At 46.2% G+C, this 26,868-nt stretch overlaps 1 protein-coding gene across 2 annotated transcripts in view; it reads right to left on the bottom strand.

The window, feature by feature from the left end:
• The window catches only part of OLFM2 (olfactomedin 2), a 1,082,596-nt gene that overhangs the window by 283,824 nt on the left and 771,904 nt on the right, over positions 1-26,868 (bottom strand). For both annotated transcript variants that reach the window (XM_086959048.1, XM_086959044.1), the window contains exon 2: positions 25,225-25,374. In XM_086959048.1, the coding sequence (XP_086815174.1) occupies positions 25,225-25,374 (150 nt within the window). The remainder of the gene's footprint in view (positions 1-25,224; positions 25,375-26,868) is intronic.

Raw genomic sequence — 26,868 nt, 5'->3', positions numbered from 1 at the left:
CTCCCGCCAATTTTGACTACATTGTGTCGCTAGAGGAATACAGCCCTGGGGACGTGACTCTAACACCTAAAAGTTACAATTGCCATTGCATGAACGCCATTTGCAGGCTGGTGACATTTAATTAGACCCTCGGAAGCAGAGATTGATGGGTCTCCAAGAAAGCTGCAAGGATTTGTGCAAAGCGGATATGCTTCACCGAACGCCCTGCACATATACGATCGTAGGTGTGCGCAGCTCGATATGATATTTTAAGAAATGATGGACTGGGCTGGGAGGAATTAGTAGGGTCCTTCAGGCCTGACAGAGTGAACTATGGATTGCATTTAGCAGTAGACAGCTTCCATGCTTAGCAACAAATTGGTTGACAAGGCCCTGAAATGAGGAGAAAGTGTTTAACCTGGAATCCTGCATATGAACACTAAAGATGGGGGAAGCATTTCAGTATTCAATGCAATGCCATAATGTGTTCTCAGTTCAGCCATTTTCCAGTGTTATGAATATATTCCATTACTTGATACTGACAATGTCTTTCAAATCTGATTATAGTAGAACATTTGCAAAATGTTAAGGTGCAATTGAAAATGCACTTTGCTGCTAGAGTACGAAAGAATGTCTACAGGAAGGACTACCAGTCTTTATATTAAACATATTATTCACATACGTTAACACATACAACAATTCATTTGCAGTTATGAATTACATTTTTTTAAACCTTTAAACTCGCCATTTCGGGTTAGCTCTACAAAACATAAATCACACACCTGCCAAGCAACCCATAACTTATACACCAAATTCAATGCTCATAACGTCGCCCATATACAGATGGTATCACAAGTGACATAAATGATCTCGCTGAGGACATGACATGTGACCTTTCTGTTATCATTATTAATCATAGATCATGGACAAAAGATGGCGTATTTCTTTGTATGTCTGTTGTTAGTAATGCTGTGCTGTCACGTGGTCTTACTTATTGGTATCAGAATAGTGAGGTCATCGACCTTCTGCTCATTACAAAGTGCTGGCCGTGTCTCCATGTTGCTGAGGAATAGACACTTTTTCTTTTGGTGAAAGTGTATGAATTTTTTTTTACCAACGAGAAGACCACTATGCTCTTAAAGGTACCTGAAAATTTGCAGATTTCATTAGAAGCCTGAGGGCCTTAGAAAAAGTGCAACATTTGTCACTAAGAGGCCTGGTTCGTATCTGCAGGCTCGGCATTTTTTTTTAAAGTTTGAGCTCAGTTTGAATGCATCTCCTAAAACATAGTATGAGCTCAACCCTCTCCTAAACAAAAATTATAATAAGGAAACAATGTATTTAACATACTTTAAATTCAATCCGAATGTACCGAGGTTGCATGGTCGCAAACTTCAAGATGCCTCATTCACCGCAAGTTGTGAATCTCCGGTTCAAAAGTTGAAACACCAGCACATATTTTGAAGGCAATTTTATACTTAGAGGTCCCCCACCAAGGGCTGAGAGTCCGGTCAAGGACACATAGGGCACATCTATATGACCGTGTAGGGTTTTGAGATGCTGGAACCTTACCCCATGACTGGTAAAGACGACTATAACTGCAATTGACCAGTAGTTTTTAGTCAATCACAACCCTCTGTTTTGCAATCCCAGATTTCGATCTGCAAACTTTCGGTGAACTGATGACCAATATATATCTATTTATCTGTTTTTTTAAACTTTATTGCCCTCTCACTGCATTTTTACAACACTAACTACTCAAAGAATACAAGGGAGCAGATTTACAATAACTGGCGCATCCCCAGGGATGCGCCAGTTATTGTCCGCCGCAGCCCAGCCACCCATGGTGCGACGCATTTACAATGCGGTGCACCATGGGGCAAAAACGGCACAGATGCGTGACGCATCTGTGGCGTAAAGGCGGCGCATTGCTGGAGTTGCATCGCAAGCGCGACGCAGCTCCAGCAAGGCTCGGGGGTCTCCTATCTGTCCAATGCTACGTCAAGCCTTACGCCTGCTTCAAGCAGGCGCAGGGTATTGACGCAGCATTGGCCTAAAAGTGACTGAGTGAAATCTTGTAGATTTCACTCAGCCACTTTTGCGAGGCGCACCTGCCCCGGAACGCCCACCCTGTGCCGGAACGCCCACATGTGTCGCAGGGCTTTACAACGTGACGCATCTGCCTAGATGCGTCACGTTGTAAATGGGTCGCAGGGATGCGCAACGTTTACGCCTCCATTGCGTGACGCTACAGCGGCGCAAGTCCGACATAAATCTGCCCCTAAGTACGTTTACATACCACCAAACAAAATCACTCCTCTCCTTATAGTCATGGCTAGCTTGTTGAAATAGCTGATTTAGATTTAGAGTGGCGCAAAAGGTTAAAATGGAAACAGTTATTTCTTGACTTTGCCTTTATTTCCTTCCCCCAGAAAGAACTGACATGCCAAAACTCATCCAGCTCTTCTAGTGTCTTCAGAATTTTTCATGCAGATTCAATAAATGCCTGTACTCCATGTTTTATGAGAACTAACCATAACTACTATATATATATATATATATATATATATATATATATATATATATATATATATATTCCACAACAGTCGTTCTCCTCAATCTCTCAAGAACGATGTCCAGGCCAACAGCTTAGTTCAGATATTGTGTTTTATTCACAACGCACTCGACGCGTTTCGGGAACTGGGTCCCCTTGTTCACGATATATATATATTTGATAAGGTAACGGACCCCACTACGGGGATTGAACTAAAACTACAACTACCGGCATGCTCCAAACTCGGGAGCGCATTTAAAAGCAGAAAATGTTTCCGTTCCTGTCAATCTTCCTCACATGAAGAAGGAGCATGGTTGCTCGGAAACACGTCGGGAAAGGGAAAGAATTGTCCGAAATGTCAGCACCTGTTTCAATAAAAAAGGTTTTGTGAAACTATCCCCTGCGGAGTAGCGTCCTTGGAGCTCTGGGCACCTTTGGTGAACATGTTGACACGGCCGCCCAGCCGTGTGAGGATTGCACCACCTGCTAACACCATGAGACAGGTCTGTAGGTTGGAAAATGTCCCCAGCCGGTTTTCAGCACAGAGGATTGCATAGTTAAAACAGGCACTGAATTTCAGAAACCCACTGGAGGGTTTTAAATATTACAGCAAATGGAAGTGACATTTGGTTTTGACAAGGTAACGGACCCCACTACGGGGATTGAACTAAAACTATAACTACCGGCATGCTCCAAACTCGGGAGCGCATTTAAAAGCAGAAAATTTTTCCGTTCCTGTCAATCTTCCTCCCATGAAGAAAGAGCATGTTTGCTCGGAAACGCGTCGGAAAAGGGAAAGAATTGTCCGAAATGTCAGCACCTGTTTCAATAAAAAAGGTTTTGTGAAACTATCCCCTGCGGAGTAGCGTCCTTGGAGCTCTGGGCACCTTTGGTGAACATGTTGACACGGCCGCCCAGCCGTGTGAGGATTGCACCGCTTGCTAACACCATGAGACAGGTCTGTAGGTTGGAAAATGTCCCCAGCCGGTTTTCAGCACAGAGGATTGCATAATTAAAACAGGCACTGAATTTCGGAAACCCACTGGAGGGTTTTAAATATTACAGCAAATGGAAGTGACATTTGGTTTTGATAAGGTAACGGACCCCAGTACGGGGATTGAACTAAAACTCCAACTACCGGCATGCTCCAAACTCTGGAGCGCATTTAAAAGAAGAAAATGTTTCCGTTCCTGTCAATCTTCCTCCCATGAAGAAGGAGCACGTTTGCTCGGAAACGCGTCGGGAAAGGGAAAGAATTGTCCGAAATGTCAGCACCTGTTTCAATAAAAAAGGTTTTGTGAAACTATCCCCTGCGGAGTAGCGTCCTTGGAGCTCTGGGCACCTTTGGTGAACATGTTGACACGGCCGCCCAGCCGTGTGAGGATTGCACCGCTTGCTAACACCATGAGACAGGTCTGTAGGTTGGAAAATGTCCCCAGCCGGTTTTCAGCACAGAGGATTGCATAATTAAAACAGGCACTGAATTTCGGAAACCCACTGGAGGGTTTTAAATATTACAGCAAATGGAAGTGACATTTGGTTTTGATAAGGTAACGGACCCCAGTACGGGGATTGAACTAAAACTCCAACTACCGGCATGCTCCAAACTCTGGAGCGCATTTAAAAGAAGAAAATGTTTCCGTTCCTGTCAATCTTCCTCCCATGAAGAAGGAGCACGTTTGCTCGGAAACGCGTCGGGAAAGGGAAAGAATTGTCCGAAATGTCAGCACCTGTTTCAATAAAAAAGGTTTTGTGAAACTATCCCCTGCGGAGTAGCGTCCTTGGAGCTCTGGGCACCTTTGGTGAACATGTTGACACGGCCGCCCAGCCGTGTGAGGATTGCACCGCTTGCTAACACCATGAGACAGGTCTGTAGGTTGGAAAATGTCCCCAGCCGGTTTTCAGCACAGAGGATTGCATAATTAAAACAGGCACTGAATTTCGGAAACCCACTGGAGGGTTTTAAATATTACAGCAAATGGAAGTGACATTTGGTTTTGATAAGGTAACGGACCCCAGTACGGGGATTGAACTAAAACTCCAACTACCGGCATGCTCCAAACTCTGGAGCGCATTTAAAAGAAGAAAATGTTTCCGTTCCTGTCAATCTTCCTCCCATGAAGAAGGAGCACGTTTGCTCGGAAACGCGTCGGGAAAGGGAAAGAATTGTCAGAAATGTCAGCACCTGTTTCAATAAAAAAGGTTTTGTGAAACTATCCCCTGTGGAGTAGCGTCCTTGGAGCTCTGGGCACCTTTGGTGAATATATATATATATATAAGTGAAAATGTATATTTTTTCCTAACAAAAGGTTTGCTTTGCTAGGAGCTACCTCTTCCCAGCTTTCAGGAACATGCAGGATTGTAGCAAAAAGCAGATATTCTTACCACCTTTTTGCATTTATCTAAGAGGTAGTCATTTCCCCCCCTAAGATTTGTGATTTTAACCTACTTCTAGTTTGTGATGGAAACAGGTATGAAACTCATGGGTGATCCCAGAAAGCTACACATTTCCAAAAAGTAGACAAAATTGTGAATTCAAAGAGGGGTTATTCCTGTAGATTCCTCAAGATTTTCTCAAAGAAACAATAACAATAATTAAAATGAGTAGAAAAACAGCTATTTGATACAACATTTTCCTTTTCTTGTCATTACAGTTGATTTGCAAAGCGATAGTGTGTTATGGCTGATAGACCCTTCTGGTTACTGAAATATGTAGAAATTGGTGATTCTCCAAAAATATGTGATAACCAGAGATAACACCTGAGATGCACCTTATAATGTTTGTTCATTGTGTACCGACTGTACAGCAATTCATAAAAAAGTATTTGGATGGCAGTGTGTAAAAGTAAAAACATGCAAATTGTTTGACTTCTTTGCATGGAGGCAGACAAATGACAAAATCTCCGAAAGCCTTTACTTCGCTGGGCTGTCAAAGGTGCCTGTTAGCGGCGCAGATGGAGTATTCTCTGTTGGACTATTCTTTGTTGCTGGCATGCTGAAGTTCGGCCTAACTCTAAATGAGACGAACAGACATTCAGTATGGTGGAAGGGAAGGATACTCTGCACTCTAAATCAGGCCCTAAAATCTGGTATCACCCTTTATATGTGCCTTTTTTTACCCTCAAAACCTTGCATTCGCTACATTGCATTTCAATCAATACTACGTCCTGAAAGCCTGGAATGGCTGCCATAAAATGTTGCCCATGTTGTGGCCTGACTCCCCCACATGCTCCTTGGGTCAGGGTGTGCACTGCCTGCCCCTTATACATTTTTTTCTTATTCATTTTTCGAACACAGGACCATGCCCCTGAGTCTTGTAATGTCTTACAGAACAAATTGTTCAGGTTGTGGGCAGCCAATCAGGATTGACTAGTCCTGTGATTTGCTACACCAATTCAAAGTGGGGGCAATCAGACCATATCTGGACACCAACAGTCCATGGCCCATATCATACATTGTGCCCCAGGGGCGCAACAGGTATGTGCGCCTGCTTTGAGCCCCCCCCCCTGGGGCACAATGGTATTACAAAAGGGGCCACAGATGCTTGTACATCCCCTTCTGTAATGCAGATAGCTCTGGTGCACATGCTGAACCAGCACTATCATGAGAGGATGCTCCCTCTTTTGCATGAATGCGTGGCCCCATGCAAATGAGGGAATTACTTTGCCTCTCCATATTACCAATGTGGGAGCAGCGACAGTCTTTAAGAGGTGGACTGAAAGTGTGCCACAAAAATATGGTACAGTTTCAGTATGCCTCCTAAAGGAAACCATCTGGGGCGATAGAAGAGGGGGGTCCATGGACCTGCAGGCGGGTGCAGTCACTCACTGCACCGGCCTGCAAGGGGATATCTAATTCCCCTTAAAAGTGCAGGTGGGTGGTCACCTACACAGTGAAACACAGAGAAGCTTTTAAGAAGCTGCTCTGTATTTCATTTTAATGAGCTGCCCCCACACTAGCATGAGTTTGCAGCTGCACTATGTGCAGTACATTCATTCTAGTATGACACACTTTCCTCGTTGGCACCCAAAGCACCTTTTGAAAGGTGCGCCAAAGGGGCACCATGCGCAAACAAAGAAAGTGTGAGGTATCCATAATTCAGCCCCAGATATACCTAACTTTTTAACCTCTTCATGCCTAACCCAACGCTGCCTTTAACTGTTAATTTTTCAAAAATGGTAGATTCATACCAGATCACAAAAAAGGACGCTTTCGGAATAAATAATTTCAACTTTTTGCCAAATTTGGTGTAATTTCATACGGCTATTTTTTTCTGTATCTGCCAAATAAGTTTCCTATGGGAATTAACATGGTTAATCAAAATTTTGGGACAACCACACTTTCTTGGCTCTCAATTGATGGATAGGCGAAAAACTTTCCAGGAAGGAGCTCAGGTGTATAAACTTTTTCATCATCTGGCAGTAATCAGGACAAAAAGGTTGTGGCTCTCATTACAGGATAGGAAAAAGTATAGAGGGAAAAGTAAAGGTGCCTGATCCCCTAGACATTGTGGCGATTAGGCACACATTTTTTGAGGGTGTTGGGATGCCATGGGAGTCACATGGGAGTCAGTGTTGTCCTGTGAACTCCCATGGGAGTCTCACTGAAGCCAACATGGCCTCTGCCTGACTCCTGCAGGGGTCCTTTGGGATCGTTAAAATAATTTTTTTTAAAGGAAGAATGTGGGGTGGGTGTCCATGGGTGGTTGTTCTCAAATGGGGGCCTGGCCAACTGTGGGGAAATGGGCACAGGGTCTGGCCATAGGGCCGGCCTTCGGCCATTACAGGGGTGGGCGTAATTTGCGTAATTGCATTACGCAAATCTCCGCAAAACGGTAAAAAATCTCTGCGAACGATCAGAACTTCCTCAAACATGCAGAATTGCTTGTTCGCAATGCTTTTTTACTGTTCGCAATCACTGTTTGCGTGCTCGGGGGCAAATATCTTGCGAACACGCATTTGCGAACGTGAACAAGCAAAACATTTGGTGAAGTCGCGGAACACAAAATTTTTGGCAATTTTGCGTTCTCCACGGAACGCGAAATTACCCAAAATCCACAAATTCTGCAAACAGAACGGAATTTACCTCCCAGGCCTTCTGTCAATGGTCGAAGGCAATATAGGAACTCATTGATTAGAAGTTTACAGTTTAGGGTTTGTTTTACCTAGGTGGATTGTTGTGTAGCACTGCATGAAAGAATGATAAATCTGCCCCACATAATATGGAGAAGAAAGACTTACCTTGCATCACTGTGAGAAAGACCCCAATGACCAAAATGCATAGGATGTTAGCAAAATCATGAATAAATGTAAACAGTTCACCAGCATCTGTGCAGAAACGTGGTAACAAAAAATCATGAATTACCTAGAACTTTTGACCCAAAGATTGATTAGCCACGATGTTGGCAATTACGTAGCCTAGACAATGAAAGTCTGGAAAACCAAATAATGTGTACTCCTGTACACGGGAAAACACATTAAACAGATGTTTTTTCTCATTTTATCTTCAATAGGAATTTTGTTCTCAGCTACAGTGAAAAAGGCTTAACGCATTTATACTGAACTTAGCATGAAGGTAAAAAAATTCTGAGAAAGCCTGCTTTTTTTGTTTGGTAAAAAACTTGTTTGAAAAAGGTGTCAGAAGTCTTAAAATGGTTAATACTTTTGAATATCCTTGCTATTTTGGCTCTATTGATTCAAGGACTGAGTGTACAGTTGTCAGTGGACTAAACATACAAACACTAAAGGGCACTTATTGGACAAGGGAGCTTTTTTGCTTCATTGGCCACGCACAAAAAGAAGAGTTTGCGGAACCGAAGGTTTGATTGGCTGGCCAAAGAGAAACAATTCTCACATAACTGTCATTATAGGATGCAGGGTAGAGCCCGCATGCCAAAATAAAATTTTCTCAATGTCACAAAAGGGGACAAGGTAGGCACATCATGCCCCCTGGGGGTCCACAACGGACGCTGAAATTGATGGTTTGGGGCTGCACACTTGTTACACTGCACATTTAAAAACCCATGAAGAAATAGTTTATAGTATCACAGTAAATATCTATCTTAAAGCCTATTCCTACATTCAAGAAGTGGGCAAACGTAATTTTATTTCTACTAAGTTTTGTTAAATTCAAGATGGAAAAGTATATTTTTGCTTTGTATTACAGAATGTTAAATATGTGCAGAATGTTTCTATCCATGTTCATTTACTTTTACGAAATAAATTATTGCAAAAGTCGCAATTTTGAAATAAATGTGGGAAAGCCTATAACGCCTAAGCAGTGATATTTAACACATGTAAATGTTATGTTATGTTATGTTAGATAGGTCTTTTATAGCGCACGGCTACTCCGAAGAGTGTCCCGGCGCTTTGTACTACATGACCTAAGAGGAGACAAACAAAACATAACAGTGAAGAGATGGGGCAAATGCAAAATATTCAGAACAGAGCAGGAAATCCCTAGCACGTAAAAAGCCAGGTTTTTAGGCCCTTCCTGAACACAAGCAGATCAGATGTAGAGCGCAGGGTTAAAGGTAGGGAGTTCCACAGCTGCGGAGCTAAAAGCCTGAACGAACGTCCACCAATGCGGGCTTTTTTTATTCGGGGCACCACAGCTAAAAAGAGGGACTCGGATCTCAAGGATCGTGCTGGGTGGTAAAAAGCCAGCCTTCTTTGTAAATATTGAGCTCCCGAGGCATGCAAGGCTTTGTGGGCCAATGTCATAGCCTTGAATACTATCCGTTTCCGGATAGGGAGCCAATGTAGGGTTTGCAATAGGCTAGAGGCACTGGCCCTCCTGTGGAGGCCAAAGATGGCACGCGCAGCAGCGTTCTGGGCCACCTGCAGGCGTTGTAAAAGGTACTCCGGCAGACCAAGATAAAGAATGTTCGCGTAATCCAATCTGGATCCGATTAGGGCCTGAACTGTCGTTCTCCTATGTTCCTCAGAGAGTAACGGGAAGAATTTGCGAAGCATCCTGAGAATGCCGAAGCATGTTCCTGTGAGAGCCTGGACCTGGGATTTGAGCGTCAGCCCATTATCGATTTTAATTCCCAGGTTCTTGGCTGACTGGGATGAATGAGCTGGAGGGAACATGTCGGCGGGCCACCACCCACGCCAATCCGGATCAGATGAACATCCGAAAAAGAGTATCTCAGATTTATCTGAGTTGCACTTGAGGCTGTTTAGCTGGAACCAATTAAAAAAAGACCCAAGGCACTCACGGATACTTTCACCATCAAATTCTTCTCCCTTCCGGCAAGTGAAGAGAAGCTGGGTGTCATCGGCGTAGGACACGATCTGGGCCCCAAAAGACTCCACCAGTGTCGCCAAAGGGGTCATGAAGATGTTAAATAGAGTCGGGCTCAACACGGAGCCCTGGGGTACTCCGACTCCCAATGGCGACATCTCGGCGGAGCCGGGGGAGGCCCAGACCGTTTGTCGGCGGTCAGCTAGAAAAGAGCGAAACCAGCTGAACACCGTCCCCCCCAGACCGATTTCATGGAGTCTTACGAGGAGACCCTCGTGGGGGACGGTGTCAAAGGCCGCCGACAATTCTAGCATGACCAGCATCACCCTGCCTCCTGCATCCAGCGTCTCCTTAACGGCCTCCGAAACCTCCAATAGCGCCGTCTCGGTGCTTAAGTTGGGGCGGAAGCCGGATTGAGAGGCATGCAATAGCTCATGGGATTCTAGAAAGTTGGAGAGCACACCATGTACATGCTTCTCAAGGATTTTAGTCAATGCCGGAAGAAGCGAGATGGGCCTTGTTGGACTTGGCCCTTAACACCTTAGCTGCTTCGCAAATATCCCTCCCCAGTGCTGCGCTGTCCATTGGAACTAGTGCTGAATGGACGTCCAATGGTCGTGCGCAGCACTGGGGAGGTAGCGCTCGTGACGACCGTTGGCCGTCAGCAGCGCTTAAGAGGTTAAGGCAGGTTCACCACTAATCTTTTTGCTTTAGATCTGTGATCTGTATTGATGATTTTCTGGTCTGTGCGCACTTTTTCCCTGTGTCCCAGAGTAAAGTGCGTGCATGTAGTTAGGCTGGCCTGCTCTCCCATAGGGATGCATGGGGAATGTCTGTGTCCCTAGTAGTTCCTGATGCGTGGGGAGTGCATGCTCGAATTTGGTATGCGCGAGCTCGTGAGAATGAATGCTTCGCAATGGTGTATGTGGCATGTGTGTGTCATGTGTAGAAATGCCACTTCTAGGACTTGGCATATTAATGTAAAATATGCCTGCCGTGTGATTGGCTGGAGCTGGCTGGTGAGCCTGGCTCCAGGAAGGCTGGATGGGTCTGCCCGGTGGTGAGTGTGAGATTAGCATGTTGATGGCTTGGGAGGAGTGCACCTGGTCCCTGATGGGCCTGGACTTTCCCCACACAATGCTGGCTCCACCCCCTGTAGTGCGACTGATGTCCCTAGCCCTGCCAGTGAATGAAATGGGTGGTTGAGCTATCAAGGGTACTTCAAAACCAGCTGCGACTGGTTTTCCCCCACCCTGCACCTACAGACAAAGGGATTTTACAGTATAAGAAGGGGCTGTGTCCCAATACAATCTGGTTCTGCTTGTGGATCCTTGCCAGAGGGGGCTGCTGCTGTTGCTGGGGCCAAGAGGACCGCCACTTGGCTTGTCTCCCTGCCTGGAGACCCAGTGTGCTGGCTCTGGCCCTGCCTTGCCCCCCCTGCCTGCCTCCAGACCCTGCTGGAGCTTTGCTGTTGCCTGGGGAGCGCTGCTTATTCTCCTTAGCGCTGAGGAATGCTTTATTTTGAGCCCTTGGCGCTTGATAGCGCTTTATTCCCCTTTTAGCGCTTCGAGCGCTCTATTTTGAGCAGCCGGTGCCCACCCGGCGTTTGCCCGCTTTATTGATGATTTTCGGCATAGCGAGTGCCCACCTCGCCTTATAATTTTATTTAGAAGCCGGAGCCCACCCGACATTGCCCCGTCCTTGGATATTTAATTTATCACGAGGGTGCCCACTCCTCGGATAATGGGACCCCGCCTGCCTGTCTGAAGCGAGCTGCCGCGCTGCCCGTGGCGACCCGGAAGTGATCGTTGGCCCTGCTACTCCTTGCGCGGCCCGGGAGAGGCGAACCGGAAGTCCCGCCCCCGGAGCCGAGCAGCGAGGAGAGGAGCAGCCAGCCGTCCCCGAGGCTCCAGAGCGAAGGGAGAGCCCCGGGAGAAGGAGCAGAGCCGCCGCGAGAGACCCGGTGAGTGGGGCCGGGAAGAGCGAGTAAAGGGAGGGGGGCGTCGGGGCATATTGCCGGTGCCCGCCCCTCCCGTGTGCTGACCGGGGCCTGAGAGAGGCCCAGCTGTGTAAGAGCCCCGAGGCTCTTGGGGCATTGTTTAATTCCTGAGTCCCCCGTGAGGGACTCCAACGTTCCGCCCACACTGGTGACGAGCCCCGAGAGGCTCTGAGGGGCATATTTTGTTTATTGAGCCACGAGAAGGCTCCCGCCCCAGCCCACATTGTTTTATGAGCCCTGAGAGAGGCTCCCGCCCTAATTGATTTTGCGAGCCCACAGAAGGCTCGAGGGGGCAGTTCAAGTTGCTGTAAGAGTCCAGAGAGGCTCTGGGGGCATTTCATTATTTTAGAGCACTGAAGCTCTTAGGTGCCAGACCCTTTGTTCTTGAGCCCACGAGGCTCCAACTTTGGCATCACCTCTGATTTACAACTGTCCAGCACTTAGTGGACAGTTGCTACGTTTAGGCTTGTGGTTTGTGCTGCCTGTGCAGACCCCCCTGACATTGAGACTCAGGGCATTTCAGCCCCTTGCGAGGCCAGTTGGCCTGAGGGACAATTCTAGTGTTGTGCTATGTGCACCCTGCGCATTGTAATTTATTGATATATGTGATTCTTGCGCAAATGTTCTAACCTGCACCTCTGAATGTGTTTAATGCCTCATGTGCAATTGTTGATGTCCCATTACCTTTGCTAAAAGTGACCTGCTTAGGTATTTTATGTTTATCCCCTTTGCTAAATGTGACCTGCTTAGAGGATTGTTGATGTCCCATTTCCTTTGCTAAAAGTGACCTGCTTAGGTGTTTTATGTTTTATCCCCTTTGCTAAGAGTGCCCTGCTTAGAGGATTGTTTATGTTATTACCTGCTTAGGTGATTGTTTATGTTCCTACAGGTCCTGATGATAAGGTCCTAGTTCCCTGCGTGATTTTCCTACAGTGTTTTAGGGTTGCATAGGAGGTATTTACTCTTTACCAGTGATTACTGGTTGTGTGCTACATGTACTGTTTTGGTGCTAATCATTATATGTTTATGTGCTAAGTGTATACCTACAAGTATTATTTCTAACAAGTGCCTACCCCTGACAGTGGTCCATGTGGCCCTGTCCTGTACATAATCCCTTGTAAATTTAACCCGTGCCTGTTGGCACCTTGTAAAGTTTGTGTGTTATCTAATGTGTTTTTACTATAATACAAAGGCTATTTTTTTATATAACCTTGTGTGGAGTTTCCTTTGTGGTGGGCCTTGGGTGTTGTTGCTGGGGTGCGTGCGCAAATACTTAACTCATACCGCCTCCAAGTTTAGCCTTGCTGCTCGCGCCACGTTACCTAGAGGGTGAGCAGGGGTTATCTTGGTGTGTGACTCCCTTGCCCTGACTTAGGAGTGGTGGTCTCTGACTGACTTTGGCATGAGCCCTGTCCAGCCAGGGATCCCGTTTCTAACATTGGCGGCAAGCGGTGAGGATAAGGATTTGTGTTTGCGCTGTACCGCAGTGGCGACAGGCCACACTTCAAAGCTCTACATTTTTAGATAACCACATTTTGGGGATTATTGTTTTTAGGTGAAGATCAGTATTGCTTCTCCTGAAAGGTGTCACTTTGTATTTTGTCCAGTACCTTGTTCCCCGCCCTGCTCCCAGAGTTTGGTACCTGTGTCGCTTGTGGTCAGGTTGAGAAAATCAGGGGTGGTAGAAACTGCCTTACCAGTCCGAGGGGAGGGTTGTGTGTGAATGAGTGTGTGTTGACCTGGACAGAGGAGTGCAAGTTCTCTGAGATAGGAATCTTGCTGAATTTTGTTGATTGTATTCTCCTGTTTAGCTCAGACCCCCAGGTTCCTTGTGTCAAACTTTTCTTGAGAACGTCCGCCAAAATGGAGCCAGTTTTTGATCTCTGTGGTCTTTTTAGATACAGTAGGTTAGAGCTGGTCAGATTCTGTGAAAAGGGAGGCATAGAGGTGAGTGAGTTGGATACTCTGTCCCAGCTTAGGGACAGCCTGATCCTGTGGCAAAAGGATCAGTGGGATCTTGAGCACAGTGAGAGAGATAGGGCCCGGGCCGCACGCCATGAGGGTGGTGAGTCTGTGGGGAGCCCTGAAGATTCTGATGAAGAATGTGAGTTGGATGGTGATGACAGTGGAAGGATGTCAGCAGATAGTGAGGACCCCATAGATAGGGAGTCCCTTGCTGGGTCCAGTGTCAGCACCAGCGCCCCCTCCCTTTCCCTGTCCCCAGAGGAGTGGTTGGATAGGAAGGAAGAGAGGGAGCATCAGCTAGCGATGGAACAGCTCAGGTTGGAGCATGCCAAGCTAGAGGCTGAAAGGGCCTTGTTCAGGGAGAAGGTAGCCCTAGAGAGTAGGTTACCCCCTGAGTGCAGTTGTAATTGTCTGGATTCCCCAGGGAGGGTGGAGTCCAGTGGTGGCAGCGATTTAAATGTCAGTGTAGACAGTCCTACTCCCAGTTCCCCGAGTATGGTTCCTGTTTCCCCAGAGGAGGAGAATAGGTTGAGGTTTAGGAACCTTAGGAAACCGTCTCATCAGTCTTGGGAAGATTTTGTGGATGACTGTTGTGTGGCCTTGTGTGATTGCGTACAGGTGCCCACGAAATGTGATTGGGACATATTGTTTGATATGTTTCTCAGAGAGCAGTTGCTCAGTGTTGTTTATCCAGGATTGCGCCAACACCTGGTAGGGTGTGGATTGTCTGAACCATATGACCTGGCAGAGGAAGCAGACCGATGGGAAAGTGCAAGAGGTTCCTTAGCGCCGCTAGTGAGTGATTCCAACAATAGTGTGTCAGGTTTTCTCCAACCCAGCGTGGTGGAGAAGGGTGAAAGTAGCCCAGCGAGGTCCCAGTATAGTGAGGAGGGTGTAGGGGCTTACTGCCTGTCTCAGTGGAGCGGGAGTGAGTGTGATACTGAGAGTCCCGAGATGCCCGAAGCCCTGCCTCAGAGCCTGGATGGTTTCTTTAGGGAACACCAGGGTGGGGACCTAAGCTTACCTGTTAGTTCACTTGAGGGAGATCTCCTAGTGTGTGGAGGACCTGGAGCATCTGTAAGCGGAGCTTCTATGGTTGCAGAGTCTGGCAGTACTGCTCCAGTAGGGAGAGTACAGAAGTCCAGTGAAAGGAGTGATTGGGGGATAGGATGTGAGTCCCCAGAAGTCCTGGAGTGCCAGGCAGTGATTCCACCAAAGGTTCTAGACCGGAGGTTGGAGGTCCAGGTCCAGGGTTTGCCTGACCTGAAGGGTGAGAATACTGTAATCAGTGTCCTGACCAGTTCTTTCTCCAGAGGTACCGCCCCGGTTGGGAGGGAGCAGGACTCTGTAAGGGGGTGCAGAGGGTGGGAGAGCCCACCTCTGACCCCGGTACCACCTGAGGGGTTAAACCCTAGGTTGGGAGAATGGTGTTTAGAGGGTACCCCTCGCAGGAGGAGGAGGAACCCTAGGAGAAGAGGTAAGGGGAGGAGAGCCTTCCCTGAGACTCCTGGTCCACCTAAGGTTGTAGACCCTAGGCTGGAGAACCAGTGGCAGTCTAGCCCTGTCTTGCAGGCAGGAAGAGTGGAGAATGGCTGTTATGTGCCAGGGGTTACTACCCCCCACTTTGTGAGTTGGCAGGAACCAGTGGCACCTGGGTGGCCTAGGGCCTGGTCCTGGCCGAGGGCAGCTGGAGAGTACCAGTGGGGTAGCCCAGTTAGTCCCTACCATAGTTTTAGAAAGAACCCCAGGGGTTCACCGTGGCGTAAAACAGGAGGGTGTCCCTGCAGTTGCGGGCCCGCGTCCGTGTTTTATCGCCCCAAGCAGGGAAGTCCATCACGGTGGTGATTGGTCTGCCCTGCGTTTTGGCTGGAGGGGGTTGTGTTGGACTTGGCCCTTAAGGCAGGTTCACCCCTAATCTTTTTGCTTTAGATCTGTGATCTGTATTGATGATTTTCTGGTCTGTGCGCACTTTTTCCCTGTGTCCCAGAGTAAAGTGCGTGCATGTAGTTAGGCTGGCCTGCTCTCCCATAGGGATGCATGGGGAATGTCTGTGTCCCTAGTAGTTCCTGATGCGTGGGGAGTGCATGCTCGAATTTGGTATGTGCGAGCTCGTGAGAATGAATGCTTTGCAATGGTGTATGTGGCATGTGTGTGTCATGTGTAGAAATGCTACTTCTAGGACTTGGCATATTAATGTAAAATATGCCTGCCGTGTGATTGGCTGGAGCTGGCTGGTGAGCCTGGCTCCAGGAAGGCTGGATGGGTCTGCCCAGTGGTGAGTGTGAGATTAGCATGTTGATGGCTTGGGAGGAGTGCACCTGGTCCCTGATGGGCCTGGACTTTCCCCACACAATGCTGGCTCCACCCCCTGTAGTGCGACTGATGTCCCTAGCCCTGCCAGTGAATGAAATGGGTGGTTGAGCTATCAAGGGTACTTCAAAACCAGCTGCGATTGGTTTTCCCCCACCCTGCACCTACAGACAAAGGGATTTTACAGTATAAGAAGGGGCTGTGTCCCAATACAATCTGGTTCTGCTTGTGGATCCTTGCCAGAGGGGGCTGCTGCTGCTGCTGGGGCCAAGAGGACCGCCACTTGGCTTGTCTCCCTGCCTGGAGACCCAGTGTGCTGGCTCTGGCCCTGCCTTGCCCCCCCTGCCTGCCTCCAGACCCTGCTGGAGCTTTGCTGTTGCCTGGGGAGCGCTGCTTATTCTCCTTAGCGCTGAGGAGTGATTTATTTTGAGCCCTTGGCGCTTGATAGCGCTTTATTCCCCTTCTAGCGCTTCGAGCGCTCTATTTTGTGCAGCCGGTGCCCACCCATGCGTTTGCCCGCTTTATTGCCGATTTTCGGCATAGCGAGTGCCCACCTTGCCTTATAATTTTATTTAGAAGCCGGAGCCCACCCGGCATTGCCCCGTCCTTGGATATTTAATTTATCAAGAGGGAGCCCACTCCTCGGATAATGGGACCCCACCTGCCTGTCTGAAGCGAGCCGCTGCGCTGCCCGCGGCGACCCGGAAGTGATCGTTGGCCCGGCCAATCCTTGCGCGGCCCGGGAGAGGCGAACCGGAAGTCCCGCCCCCGGAGCCGAGCAGCGCGGAGAGGAGCAGCCGGCCGTCCCAGAGGCTCCCGAGCGAAGGGAGAGCCCCGGGAGAAGGAGCAGAGCCGCCGTGAGAGACCCGGTGAGTGGGGCCGGGAAGAGCGAGTAAAGGGAGGGGGGCGTCGGGGCATATTGCCTGTGCTCGCCCCTCCCGTGTGCTGACCGGGCCTGAGAGAGGCCCAGCTGTGTAAGAGCCCCGAGGCTCTTGGGGCATTGTTTAATTCCCGAGTCCCCCGTGAGGGACTCCAACGTTCCGCCCACACTGGTGACGAGCCCCGAGAGGCTCTGAGGGTCATATTTTGTTTATTGAGCCACGAGAAGGCTACCGCCCCAGCCCACATTGTTTTATGAGCCCTGAGAGAGGCTCCCGCCCTAATTGATTTTGCGAACCCACAGAAGGCTCGAGGGGGCAGTTCAAGTTGCTGTAAGAGTCCAGAGAGGCTCTGGGGGCATTTCATTATTTTAGAGCACTGAAGCTCTTAGGTGCCAGACCCTTTGTTCTTGAGCCCATGAGGCTCCAACTTTGGCATCACCTCTGATTTACAACTGTCCAGCACTTAGTGGACAGTTGCTACGTTTAGGCTTGTGGTTTGTGCTGCCTGCGCAGACCCCCCTGACATTGAGACTCAGGGCATTTCAGCCCCTTGCGAGGCCAGTTGGCCTGAGGGACAATTCTAGTGTTGTGCTATGTGCACCCTGCGCATTGTAATTTATTGATATATGTGATTCTTGCGCAAATGTTCTAACCTGCACCTCTGAATGTGTTTAATGCCTCATGTGCAATTGTTGATGTCCCATTACCTTTTCTAAAAGTGACCTGCTTAGGTATTTTATGTTTATCCCCTTTGCTAAATGTGACCTGCTTAGAGGATTGTTGATGTCCCATTACCTTTGCTAAAAGTGACCTGCTTAGGTGTTTTATGTTTTATCCCCTTTGCTAAGAGTGACCTGCTTAGAGGATTGTTTATGTTATTACCTGCTTATGTGATTGTTTATGTTCCTATAGGTCCTGATGATAAAGTCCTAGTTCCCTGCGTGATTTTCCTACAGTGTTTTAGGGTTGCGTAGGAGGTATTTACTCTTTACCAGTGATTACTGGTTGTGTGCTACATGTACTATTTTGGTGCTAATCATTATATGTTTATGTGCTAAGTGTATACCTACAAGTATTATTTCTAACAAGTGCCTACCCCTGACAGTGGTCCATGTGGCCCTGTCCTGTACATAATCCCTTGTAAATTCTGCCCGTGCCTGTTGGCACCTTGTAAAGTTTGTGTGTTATCTAATGTGTTTTTACTATAATACAAAGGCTATTTTTTTATATAACCTTGTGTGGAGTTTCCTTTGTGGTGGGCCTTGGGTGTTGTTGCTGGGGTGCGTGCGCAAATACTTAACTCATACCGCCTCCAAGTTTAGCCTTGCTGCTCGCGCCACGTTACCTAGAGGGTGAGCAGGGGTTATCTTGGTGTGTGACTCCCTTGCCCTGACTTAGGAGTGGCGGTCTCTGACTGACTTTGGCGTGAGCCCTGGCCAGCCAGGGATCCCGTTTCTAACAGGCCTGTAATTGGCAGGGACTTCTGGAGCAAGGCTCGGTTTCTTAAGAAGGGGGATGACCATAGCCTGCTTCCAGGTCTGCGGGATTGCCCCCTGACTAAGGGAGAAGTTCAAAATAGGGTTGGCTAGAGGGTTGACGGTAGCTGCCATTTTAGCAAGGAATTTAGCCGGGCAGGGATCACGGGGTGAGCCAGATTTGAGATTCGTCATAAGTGTCAACGACGAGGATATCGAGAGTGGCGGAAAAACAGCCAAGACTGGGCCTGGAGAGATAGGGTGGACTGGCCCCTCCGGAAGGTTCATAAAACCAACCGTCGGCCTAAAAGGAAAAGAATCCTGTATCAACCTGATTTTGGTAGTGAAAAAGTTGGCCAGGGTAGCAGCCCATGTCTCAGACGGAACATCCTGAGCTGAGTTAGGGCGCAAAGTTGTAAATTCCCTGACAATCGAGAAAATCTCCTTACAGGAGTTAGCTGCTTCATCGATTCTCCTAGCGAAGTAGCATTTTTTTTCCTGAAAAACATCCCAATGGTAGGTTTTGATCATAGACCTATAGGTAAGCCTTGCCGCGGCATCATACTGAGACCGCCACGCCCGTTCGGCTATTTTGCACTGCCTACGGGAATGCGCCAGCACTTCGGTGAACCACGGTGCCGAGACCCGTTTCAAAGTAGTTCGAGGGGGAGTCACAGGGGCAAGCTCGTTCAACCTATCTACAAGCCAGGTCTGCAAGGTTTCGAGATCATTATCCAGATCACCGGTGTAGGTGACGGGATGGTCCTGAAGAGCCTGGGCCAACATCTCCGGGGTCACCCGATGATATGCCCTAAAGGCAGTTCCCTGATGTCTCATGGCAGTGACTGCTGGTTTCTTGATGCCTAGAATGTAAAAATAGGCAAGCCGATGGTCGGACCATACTGCCGTCACCTCAACCGGGGATGTAGAGAAAACCTGATCTAATGTGTGGCCTTTATCGTGAGTTGGTCCAGAAAGATAGGGGAGCAGGCCCAAAGAGGCTGTGATATCGATCATTTTGGAGGTGTCCGGGTCAGAGCTGTCTTCCATATGGAAATTAAAATCTCCGGCTAGCACACAATGCTCTGCTCTTAAAACCAATGTAGAAATTAATGACTGAAGTTCCTCAAAGAAGGATCCTGCCGGACCTGGAGGCCTATAGACTAGAAGCCCCTTGAGGGATTGTTGGGATGACAGGGATAGGGAGAAAGCGAGGGTTTCGGCGCCCGTGATGACCTCCGTGTGGATGATAGAACACGTAAAAGCTTTTTGTACCACGAGAGCCACACCCCCCCTCTGCCCCTCCCTCTGTCTTGCCTATAGATGTTATAATCAGGGGGGATCGCGGTGACAATGTCGGGTGTGATGACTCACTCAGCCATGTCTCTGTCAACATCAGGCAAGCAGGTTTTTCAGTGGTCAGGAGATCGAAAATTTCCTGGGCGTGTCTGTGGACTGATCTGGTGTTGAGGAGTAAGCAAAGATGCTTAACGGATCCCTCCTCCCTGCAAAATATGGGAGGGGGGACACTGGCGAGATGCCAACTACAGCCCGGACATTTACGCTTGCCCTTAAAGCGGCCAGGGAATACCGTATGGCAATTGGCCTTGATGATTGTAAATTTTGTACTTCTTCACCACAGTGGTATTTTCTTTTTCAATGTCTAGTGCACCCTGTTTAATGCAGACATTGGGGACCAGTGAGGCAGCGTCAGCAGAGTTGTCTTACCATGTTGTAGTTAAGAGACAAAAGCTCAGTTATGCCTAATGCAGTGGAAGCACTAACATTGTCTAAACAATTGTCTTTGCACCAGTGGCGTAACGAAACTTTAGGGGGCCCCCCTGCAATATACATGGAGGCCCCCCCCCATGGACCTACTCAGGAGTGCTCAAGCCAGGGAATTGTGCAGAGCGGGTTGGGAGGCCTTTGTTACGCCACTACTTTGCACGTTCTTCCTGATAGTGATTCACTGTGAAGGGATGGGAGGAGCAAGGCAATTATAAGTGTGAGGTACAGGATCACCCTTAAAAATTAGGTATTATAGAGGGAATTAGTGAATCCATTCCTGATTCCCCTGGTAATTCCTCATTTTCCAAGCTATTTTACAGAACAACAAATATCAGGGACTACAAATTACGTAGAATTTGTAATTCCCCAATGGGACTAGTAACTCCCTTGTCACTAAGTAGATGTACACCACAAATGTCAAGGTATTGCGTGTGACTTAAAGGCCGGAGACTCTTGGAAACATTAGAGCTGTTCTTACTTGTTGTAGAAGCCTTTCTGGCAGAGGCCGTTACTTCCATTCAACCTCTTCTCCAGTCCCTATGACTTTCTGTAATGTCTAACAATAGCGAGAGCAATGCTCATTCTTTCCTGGAAATGAAACACAATTAGGTGAACCCTATCTTATACTTTACTTCCTTCCATTATAACATGAGGTACTATACTAAATTGGTAACTAACCATGTGCTTGAAAAGGAATCTTCTTTGAACAAAAAAACACCCTGGAGCTTATTTATAAGCCCCATGCGCCTCGGGTACGTCGCTTTTTGTGATGCTCTGGTGGCGCAAGAGCCTGCTCCATATTTACCAGGCAGCACTAAGCCACTTTTTTGGGCTTAATGCTGCCTTGTAAATATTGTTGCCTTTAACACAGTTTTCTGCTTTAAAGGGGCATGCAATGGATGTTGCTGTGGGCGTACCCCGCAACATCCATAGCTTTTTGACACTGTCCCAGATTTATGAGAAATCGTAACTCTGAGGAAGCATCAAAAACTTACGGGAGGCATAAGGGAGGCACAACAAGGAGAAATATCGTTATTTCTCCTCGTTTTTTCCTTTTTCTATGTGTGCTGCCCTTTGCAGCACACATAGAAAGACGAAAAAGGGACTTCCTGCACAAACAATCATCCCCGCAACGCAGGCACTCTTGCACCATGGTGCAAAGGTGCCTGCATTGGCGCACAGCAGCCCATTGTGCACCATCGCAGGGGAAATGGACAGGAATGCGCTGTATCTGGTAGATATGGCGCATTCCTGCCTTTTATTTTGCTGTAGGGCAGCGCAGGAGAAAGGAATGGTCTGATAGGTTAGGAGCTAAGACCATTGAGAAGCTTCTAGGTGTTTTTCAATAGCAATTGTGATTCTGTGCAAGTGTGTGTATGTGTACGAAGGCAATACGCTGTTATCAAAATCTTGACACTGTGAAATTAGAAGATAATACAGCACTTACAGGTGAGTGGGTGTTTTGTGTTTGGTGGTAGTAAAGTGGAAGAGATGTGAGGAAATGCTTCAAGAGTGAGTGAAAAGAGGGTGCTGAAGAGGAAAGAGATGAGGTGTGAGATATGCAGATGGATGAGATGTGGAGAGAAAAAGGGTGTATATGTCTATCATTGAAAGCTTTGGGGTTGGATGAAATACTCTGAAGACCACTATCCTATCTACAGGCCTCAGTAATATTAAATTCACAGTCTCACAATATTTGAACGGAAACATTTTCTATATTACTTATTTACAACAAACGTATTGTTGTTACTTATTTAGCTTATGTGTAACCACCAGATCCCAGAGTGTATATGGGATAAGGGAACTAGAGGCACGGGGTACCAGGAGCTAGCGGCCTCCACCAAAAAGTTTCAAACACAATAGAGCTGTTCCCAGTGGAAAAGAAGAGGCTATTTGCAAATGTTTCTTTTATTCCATGAGTGTAGGCATCTCACAAAAAGTATAGGACTGGTCTCACACACCACCTGGCGTCATGCTTCATCATTGACCTGTCCTCGCCCTCCAAAAACTTGGTTGGATATAGGCCGGGCATACACCTGACGACAGGGATGCACTTCTAAACTAAGAGTGGAGCCCTCTTTTACTTACACCTAGGTCCTGATGAATGCCATGGACCCATCCGGGCCACTGGGCAGAAACATGTCGAACTTTTGATATCGGTGGTGGGATAATTACATCCCCAATACACCAACCACGTTTTTAGAATACCATACAGGTGCCAGCACTATTAAAATATTATGACGCCTGTAATGGATTTTTAACTCACGTTTCTTTATTTTTGGGCCCCCACTTAGTTAAGAAGTGCATCCCTGTCGTCAGGTGTATGCCCGCCCTCCTTGAAACCAAGTTTTTGGAGGGCGAGGACTGGTCAATGATGAAGCATGACACCAGGTGGTGTGTGAGACCAGTCCTATACTTTTTGTGAGATGCCTACACTCACGGAATAAAATAAACATTTGCACTTAGCCTCTTCTTTTCCGCTGGGAGCAGCTCTATTGTGTTTGAAACTTATTTAGCTTAAACATCTAACAACCATTGACTAACCCGACAGTCATGGCTGGTTTTAGATGTAGGTAATTTTTTGTGTTATATATCTGTATGCAATAACAGAAAGCTCAGAGAGGAACCAAAATACCAGTTGTTTGGAACACTATGGGAATCTGTGAGAAAGTCATTGTTGTTGCCCTGTTCAACCCCATTGTGTGACTGATACTGGTGGTAACTGACGCTGACTGTACCCCATGCTCTCCTATCAGGCCCAAGGCCAGTGCTCTGATGAAAAAGGTACAAGATAATTAGATATGCGTGCAATTGAAAATGACAGATCCCTGTAAGTTCCTAGTATATATTAAGGCAAGAGGGATTCAAGCCACCCATAACTCCCTTGTATATATTAATATAGCATGGGGGCAATAGATTTCTGGAGTGTTGCCTGCTGTCAATTTGGAAGGCAGATGGCTTTGTAGACTGTCTTTAAAAGTAAATTCTATGCACATTTGACTTGGGAATTAAAAGTACTTCCAAAGTGGTAATCAACTTTAATTTTACACATGCCACTTTGTCGGTCTCCCATATATGCCCAAGGAGTGGAGTGCCTTGTAAGTATAAGCAGAGACATTATAAAAAAAGTTTTGTAAACCCTACTGAGAGAAAAACTGCCAACTCCATTTTTCGCTATTCTAGATTATTAGCTCCATAGGCTAATATTGGAATATGTTATTTAAGTATAAATATTGCTAGGAAAGGGCTACAAATGTCATTCAAAGCCTTAAAATTCAACACAGTGAAGAATGCAATACTTTATATGAGTGCATCTCAAAGATAGAGGCCCCTAAATGACAAAGCTATCTCGACTCCAAATGTGGCACACAAACATGTGGGCACTGGTTAACAATACAAACTAAGTACCTATAAGCAGCGGCAGGGTTATGTGAAGAGTATAGATATTGTGCTTAAATTGTAGGGACAGCCTTCAATTCATTTTGAAAGAGTAGGCCTGGGTGAAAAGTAAATTATGTTCGGCATAATTTGCATGATTTTAGGAATTTTGCCGTAACTTTGTTTGGTGGCATTCTCAAAATGAAGCTATAATGACACTTCATGTAATTATACACCATTTACAGTAAACATTTTCACTGAAACATGCCAAACATTGATTAAAGATGTATTTTTAACAAAAATACAGTGCAAAATGATAGATTTACATTTTACATAATTACAAGTAATTTTCCATAATTTTGCAGACATTTTGTGGAGAAGTGTGGCTCACTGGTTAGAGGAGGCAGACCTGGAAGCAGAGGTCAGCCCGGGACCAGGGTTCAATTCCCGGCTCGGCTGGGGTCTTGAGTCCTAAAATGTCCACGGACTCGACAATACTCGCTCCGGTGCCTACTCGATTCACGGGTTCACACTCTGCGACTCTGGGCAATAGCTTGCTTAATCTCCACAACGGCCCCTCGCGGCGGGATGCCTGGCTTTCACCTTGCGGATACCCTGCTGGGATTATCTCACAGGGGAATACCAGGACGGGTTCCCTAAGCAAGCGCTTAGAGACCGGTTGGTGATTTGCGTATATAAATTCCTGTACATTTACATTTGTGTCATTAAGCAAAAGCAAATGATGTAAACTTTCACACCGCTACAAAGGAGCTGGCATTTGCTGATGCTGACTGAGGCCGGTGTATGACTTCAGGCTCGCAACGCCATGTTACATCACCCAAAGAAGAGATTATTTTATTAATTTTGTCATATCTTTAATATATACATTAAACTATAATACACAATTTGTTTGTAGAAGTTTTATGATAACCTTTATAAACGAAATAAAATACTACAATGGAAAGAATTTAAATAGAATGAAGAAAGAATTTAAATAGAATGAAGAAACCCAGACATGCAAATCTACCTTACAGAAGACATGTGAATACTCTTCAAGAAGAAAAGTAAGGTTGATATGGATGAAAGGACTTGAATATCATTCAATGTATATCAGCATTAAAACATAATTCTGAAAATCCGCAGAAAGCAAAGTAAGGGACCTGTGTGATAGAACCTGTTGGCTGAAAAATATTTTTAGAGGAAGAAACTCCTTTCCATACACCCACATAAAAAAGCAAATTACCTGCGGATTTTCCTCAGTATGAATTGGAATTTATTGTTAGGTATATCCGTAAATCTTGTGATTGAGGAATTGAGACCAAAACCTTTTCATTTTTGACCACCTACGTGCACGTAAGTGTTTTTAGAATCGGGCATATTCCGTTTTTGAAGCTCAATGTATTTTTGTACTTGACATGTTATGATTCCTTAACAAGTCACCAGTAACATTTCGATATTTTGGGATTTCTTCTGTTACTCTTTCCAGAATTTCACATTAAAGTTATAGGGTCGCTCTGGTTCCCCTAAAGCATATGTTGATCTGAAAAGTTTAGACTGCTAAACAAGATGGCGGATGTTATATATCAACTTAATCAGAATTAAAACCCTCCAAAGATGTTGATAAATAAAGTAAGGCCTTAAGGTTACCTTTTCCATCAGCTGCCGTAGCTGCCTACTTCGGGGATCCCGAGAGCACGTGCTCTGTGCCGGGGCCACAACTGTACAGATACATTTGCCATCAGGGGCCTGTGCTGACGTATAAATCTGCCAACCATCCTCCGGGCTTGGAAAGAGAGTCTGTGAAGAAGATATTATATATATTAAGCTTTGGCAGACAGGAAGAAGTTTTGATCCATACACTTACAATATTTGTTTAACACAGACTTTTCAGGAAAAACTGCACTCTATAGAATCAATATGGTAAATAAAACATGCATTAAATTTAAAAACAGTGAAGAATTCCATACTTTATATACTTTATATACATGCATCTTAAAGATAGAGATCCCTAAATGACTAAGCTATTTCGACCCCTACTGTGGCTCACAAACATGTAGGCGCTGGTTAACTATACAAACTAAGAACCTATAAGCAGCGGCAGGGTTATGTAAAGAGTATAGATGTTGGGCTTGAATTGTAGGGCGAGCCTTTAATTCATACCAGAGGAGTAGGCCTGGGTGAACTTGAAATTATCTCGGCATAATTTGCATGATTTCAAGAATTTCGCATTAACCTTGTTTGGTGGCATTCTCAAAATTAAGCCATTATGCCACATTAATGTAACTATGCACCATTCGCAGTAAACATTTTCACCGAAACATGCCAAAAATTGATGAAAGGTGTATTTTTAACAAAAATATAGTGTAAAATGATAGAATAGCATTTTGCATAATTACAAGTAATTTTCCATAATTTTGCAGACATTTTCTGCCATTATGCAAAAGAAAATTATGCAAATGTTCACGCCGCTACAAAGGAGCTGTTATTTGCTGATGGTGCCTCAGGCCTGCGTATGGCTTCAGGCTCATAACATCATTTTACATCACCCGAAGCAGATTTTATTTTAATGAGTTTTTCATATGTTAAATATAGATACATTAAAATATAATACAACATTTCTTTGCAGAAGTTTTATGATGACCTTTATAAACGAAACAAAATACTACAATGGAAAGCGTTTAAATAGACTAAAGATACCCATACACACAAATCTACCTTGCAGAAGACATTTGAATACACTTCAAGAACAAAAGTGAGGTTGGTATGGAGGAAAGGTCTTGAATAGTCTACAGTTTATATCAGCATTAACATAAGCAAGGATTACATAAGTTATGAATGTGCAAGTGTAATTCCACCATACCAGGTGGTGGACTGACTTATTCAGTCAGGTGAAACTAAGATTTCTGTAGTTTCATGGCATAGTCATTTAAGTTAGCCATAAATGCATTTGACTAATTCTGCCTGCCATTAGTGTCTTTGCAGGCGAACTGCCCCCGTGTATTTGTTACAATCCATACAGTTTCTGTTTGCAATTTATCTAAATATGTTTGAAGTCATTTGAAGACATGAAGGAACCTAACAATCATGCTAAAGTGACTTATTATGAGTTTGGCGGTACAGGAGCGGGACCACCCTGCTACCACACTGCTAAACCAGTGTAGGAACCACCCGCCAGTTCAGGAGTTTTCTCCTGGTCTGGTGGGCGGTTCTTTGGCGTTCCCAGAGCGGTGCCAAAACACAAACACAAAAGGCAGTTCTTTCACAGCATGGACTGCTGCAGTCCATGCTGTG

The sequence above is a fragment of the Lissotriton vulgaris genome, chromosome 1_1, assembly GCF_964263255.1.
Source record: "Lissotriton vulgaris chromosome 1_1, aLisVul1.2, whole genome shotgun sequence".
Lineage (NCBI taxonomy): Eukaryota > Metazoa > Chordata > Amphibia > Caudata > Salamandridae > Lissotriton > Lissotriton vulgaris.
Note: the sequence above shows the minus strand (reverse complement) of the source record. Positions and strands in the feature narration are given on the sequence as shown.